General features: G+C 63.4%; 1 protein-coding gene across 1 annotated transcript; it reads left to right on the top strand.

Annotated features, from left to right (window-relative positions):
* The first annotated feature begins 1,502 nt into the window (after positions 1-1,502).
* LOC119325834 lies at positions 1,503-3,109 on the top strand. The gene is made up of 4 exons (XM_037599559.1): positions 1,503-1,679; positions 1,763-1,966; positions 2,090-2,305; positions 2,401-3,109. Exons 1-4 carry the CDS (start codon positions 1,629-1,631, stop codon positions 2,677-2,679), a joined length of 750 nt encoding a protein of 249 aa, XP_037455456.1. The 5' UTR covers positions 1,503-1,628; the 3' UTR covers positions 2,680-3,109.
* The last annotated feature ends 707 nt before the right edge of the window (positions 3,110-3,816 follow it).

Below are 3,816 nucleotides of genomic sequence, written 5' to 3'. Positions count from 1 at the left end.
AAGGGCATCTCCAGCCGCGCCCCCATGAAGGCCTTTCCGGACGTTTTTTTCGCGCCGGCGCTGAAAAAACGGCCCAATCGCGCTCCCAGGAGCCCGATTTTCGCCGGCTTGGGCCGAAAACAGCGCCGACGGATCCAGCCCGAACCCGGCGCGCTGGGGGGCGCCCGGGGGCGCCGGGCGAACTGTTTTGGCGCGAAAAAGCCGCGGGCCCTCCGCGTCAGCGACACGGCTCTCTTCTCGGCCCTTCGTCGTTCTCATCGCCTCGTTTTCCGCGGCGAATCAATGCCAAAGCTGCCAAGCGAGTACCCGGTCCCGCCGGACATGCGGGTGCCCAGGGCGTGGAGGATCAGCGCGGGCGGCGTGCCGGTGCCCCCGGTACCCACCGATGCGGCGCGGCGTGCGGAGATCGCACGCATCCGCTCGAACCTGCCGCGTGCAGCGAGGGAGGGGCCACGGTACGTCCCCGACAGCCCTCTCTGGGAACCTTACTTCCGCCGCCGTCACGCCCAGCAGCTCGAGGCCACCAACGGCGTCGTGCCCTCCGGCAGGCTCAACGCCGCCGGCCGGCGTCGGTGGTGGGGCGTGCCCGGGCGCACGTTGGAGGCCGTCCTCGAGTACATCGAGGGCGGCAACACGCCGCGCCTCGAGTACCCCGACCCCCCTTCCTTCTCACGCCGCCGGGGAAGCTCCTGGACCCCGAGGCGCATGGAGACCGGGGGGTCCTCCTCCTCGTCCAGCGGCTCGCCCTGCCTCTGTCCCGTCAAGTCGAAGCCCCAGGACACGCCGGTCAGCACGCGCACCCGCAGCTCCGGCGTCCGCATCGGCGTCAACGCCTCTCCACCCACCGGCCGCTTCGTCCTCGTCGAGCCCAAGCCGGAGCCCGGCCTCCCCGCGGAGTACGAGGAGATAGCCCGGCGCGGCTTCTCCGACGAGGACGCCATGCGGTGGGCGCGGGACGACTACCTCCGCGACGAGATGGTCCGGCAGCGCCGGGCCCTGGAGGAGATCGCCGCCCGCAAGCGTGGGCGCCAGAACGAGCACGACGTCGTGGTCCTCGACAGCGACGACGACGACGACGACGCCCCCGGACCGTCCAACCCGCCGCGCCAACCGGGGGAGGGATGCAGCAGGGACGGCGAAGGCGGCGGCGACGACGACGACGATGACGACGGCGGCGGTGACTACACGCGGTTCTACAGCTTCCTCGGCATGTAGAACCGCGTGGGCGGGCGACGAGGGAGACGGCGGGGGTAGCCCGCGGTAGTTTTTTTTTTTTGTAAAATATGTTTAAATTTGAACGAACTCGCCGATGTTTGCGTTAAATTTGAGTCGTTTTTCGCCTTATTTGATTTTTTTTTGACTAACCGTAGGACGCCGCGACTAGGAGGCATCACGCCCCCAATGCGCGGTTTAGCGCCGGTGCGGCTCCAGGGGCGATTTTTTGCCCCTCCTGGAGGGCCAACGGCTGGAGATGCCCTAAGACACAAGCGCTGCGCTACTTTTCCTCCACCTCGGCCTACAAAGCCTTCGCGCTCCTGTGCCGGCGAGCCGCTTTCTTGCAAAGCATTTCTCTCCCCTCCCCTGCTCCCCTGCATCCACATTCTTCCTTCTCGTTTCGCCGGCGCAAGATGGCAATAGACCACGCGTCCCCTCTCGCGCTCAAGAGCGGCGGCGCCACGGTAATTGATTTTCTTGATGTTTCTTGGTTCTCGACTGATCCTAATGGCGGCGCCGGACTGAAACTGCAATGCTGGGCGTGCAGGGAGGAGCGGGGCGCGACGAGGAGGCGGAGAACCAGCGGTGGCCGCCGTGGCTGAAGCCGCTGCTGGCGACGAGCTTCTTCGTGCAATGCCGGGCGCACGCCGACGCGCACAAGAGCGAGTGCAACATGTACTGCCTCGACTGCATCAACGGCGCGCTCTGCTCGCTCTGCCTCGCCCACCACCGCGACCACCACGCCATCCAGGTCAGTCAGCAGACCATTCTCCAATGCCGGCGTCCTGTGTCCCCCTTCCTCCCCTGCTCGATCGATTCATGCTGGTTTTCGTGGTGACTGATGATGCGTATGCACGAACGGCGCGCGGAGCAGATTCGGAGGTCGTCGTACCACGACGTGATCCGGGTGTCGGAGATACAGAGGGTGCTGGACATCACCGGCGTGCAGACGTACATCATCAACAGCGCGCGCGTGGTGTTCCTCAACGAGCGCCCGCAGCCGAGGCCGGGCAAGGGGGTCACCAACACCTGCGAGGTCTGCGAGCGCAGCCTGCTGGACTCGTTCCGCTTCTGCTCCCTCGGATGCAAAGTATGTATGCAGTTCTCCTTACAATCCAAGCTTTGGCCATGGCCTGGCGCATTGCAAGTTTGTAACCAGCACTGCATCTTCCGCATGCTCCTCAGATTGTAGGCACGTCCGGCGGCCACCGGCCGAGGAAGAAGCACGGCGGCGTCGATGGCGGCAAGAAGAAGAAGAAGAGAGCGGCGGTCAAGGAGGCGCGGTCGGACTCGGAGCACTCGTGCACGAGCACCAGCGGCGGGAGCAGCGACAAGAGCAGCGTGGTGCAGAGCTTCTCGCCGTCGACCCCGCCGGCCACCTCCAGCAGCTACCGCGCCGGCAACAAGCGCCGCAAGGGCATCCCGCACCGGTCGCCGTTCGGCAGCCTCATCGTGGAGTACTAGGACAGCACACATGCAATGCCTGCCCTGATCAACACTCTAGCGTACTGTACACGTGACATAGCCGAGAAGGTAATGGCTGCGCGCCCTGAACGGCGAGCCGCGTGCCGCCGTCGAGGGGCACGAGCAGTGAGCACATACTATAGCGTGTGACTTTCAGTTTGTTGCAGACTCTTCAGTTAGCTAGTTACCACCGGTAAAGCAGTAGCGTTAGACTGTAAGTAACTTGCAACTCCATGACGACGACTAAGTTTTGCAATATACTGCTATGATAGTAGTAAACTCCGTGCCCATATGGTTATGGCACTAGATCGTAAATGTGCATAGATGATGTAGATAAATGTATCACGTAGTAGTATGTGGAGCAGGAGGCCAGTGTGGTGGTGTTCATGTACGTGCACAGGCCATGTAATAAAAATAAGAATGCTGCTCAGCTCGACCATGTTTTGGTGTTCCCAATGCCGCAGAGCCAGGCATTGATCTGGCTGAGTGGCTCATCATTCATTCACTCGAGCCAGTCCTCTGACACTCAGCACAGAGCCTGCCCCCCATTAATGCGGCGGCCGCAGGAGATGCTCGACATGGCCGGCGATACGGTTACCCGGTGACGTCTCAGCCTCCGTCTGAGGTTGCTAGATGCGGTGTGCATTTAGCTGACGGGGGGAGGTCGGCACGTGTTTGGACCGTTCGCGTGCGTGGAAAAGCCCGTGCGGTAGCTTCTGGAAGGGATGAGTCATGGGACGCATGGCCGGCTCGGCCTCCTCCACCCGGCGTGGACGGACGGTGACGCCGAGCCGTGCCGTGCCGTGCGACGCCGCCTAACTTGATGGACCCGCCATTTGTCCGGGAAAGCGGCCGTTCCTGACGGCGACGCCTGCCTGCCTGCCTGCCTGCCATCGCCTGTCCACCGCCTTTACTTTCCACCGGTCGCCACCCGTTCGGAACGAACAAGCCGGGGCTCCGATCAACGTCGAGCATTTATCGGCCCACCGGACCGGGTCCTGCTGCTGCTGGCGAGTGGGAGTGGGGAGAGGATCAAGTTCAAGTGCATCCAAGCGGCACAGTCCAGTGCACCTGCACCTTGCACCAGGTCCGCGTCTTCGTCTTGGGTGACAGAGGGCATCGTCTCCTCGGCAGCAT

This window comes from Triticum dicoccoides, chromosome 6B (assembly GCF_002162155.2).
Source record: "Triticum dicoccoides isolate Atlit2015 ecotype Zavitan chromosome 6B, WEW_v2.0, whole genome shotgun sequence".
NCBI lineage: Eukaryota > Viridiplantae > Streptophyta > Magnoliopsida > Poales > Poaceae > Triticum > Triticum dicoccoides.
The sequence above is the reverse complement of the archived record's forward strand: the minus strand, read 5'-3'. Positions and strand labels throughout refer to the sequence as shown.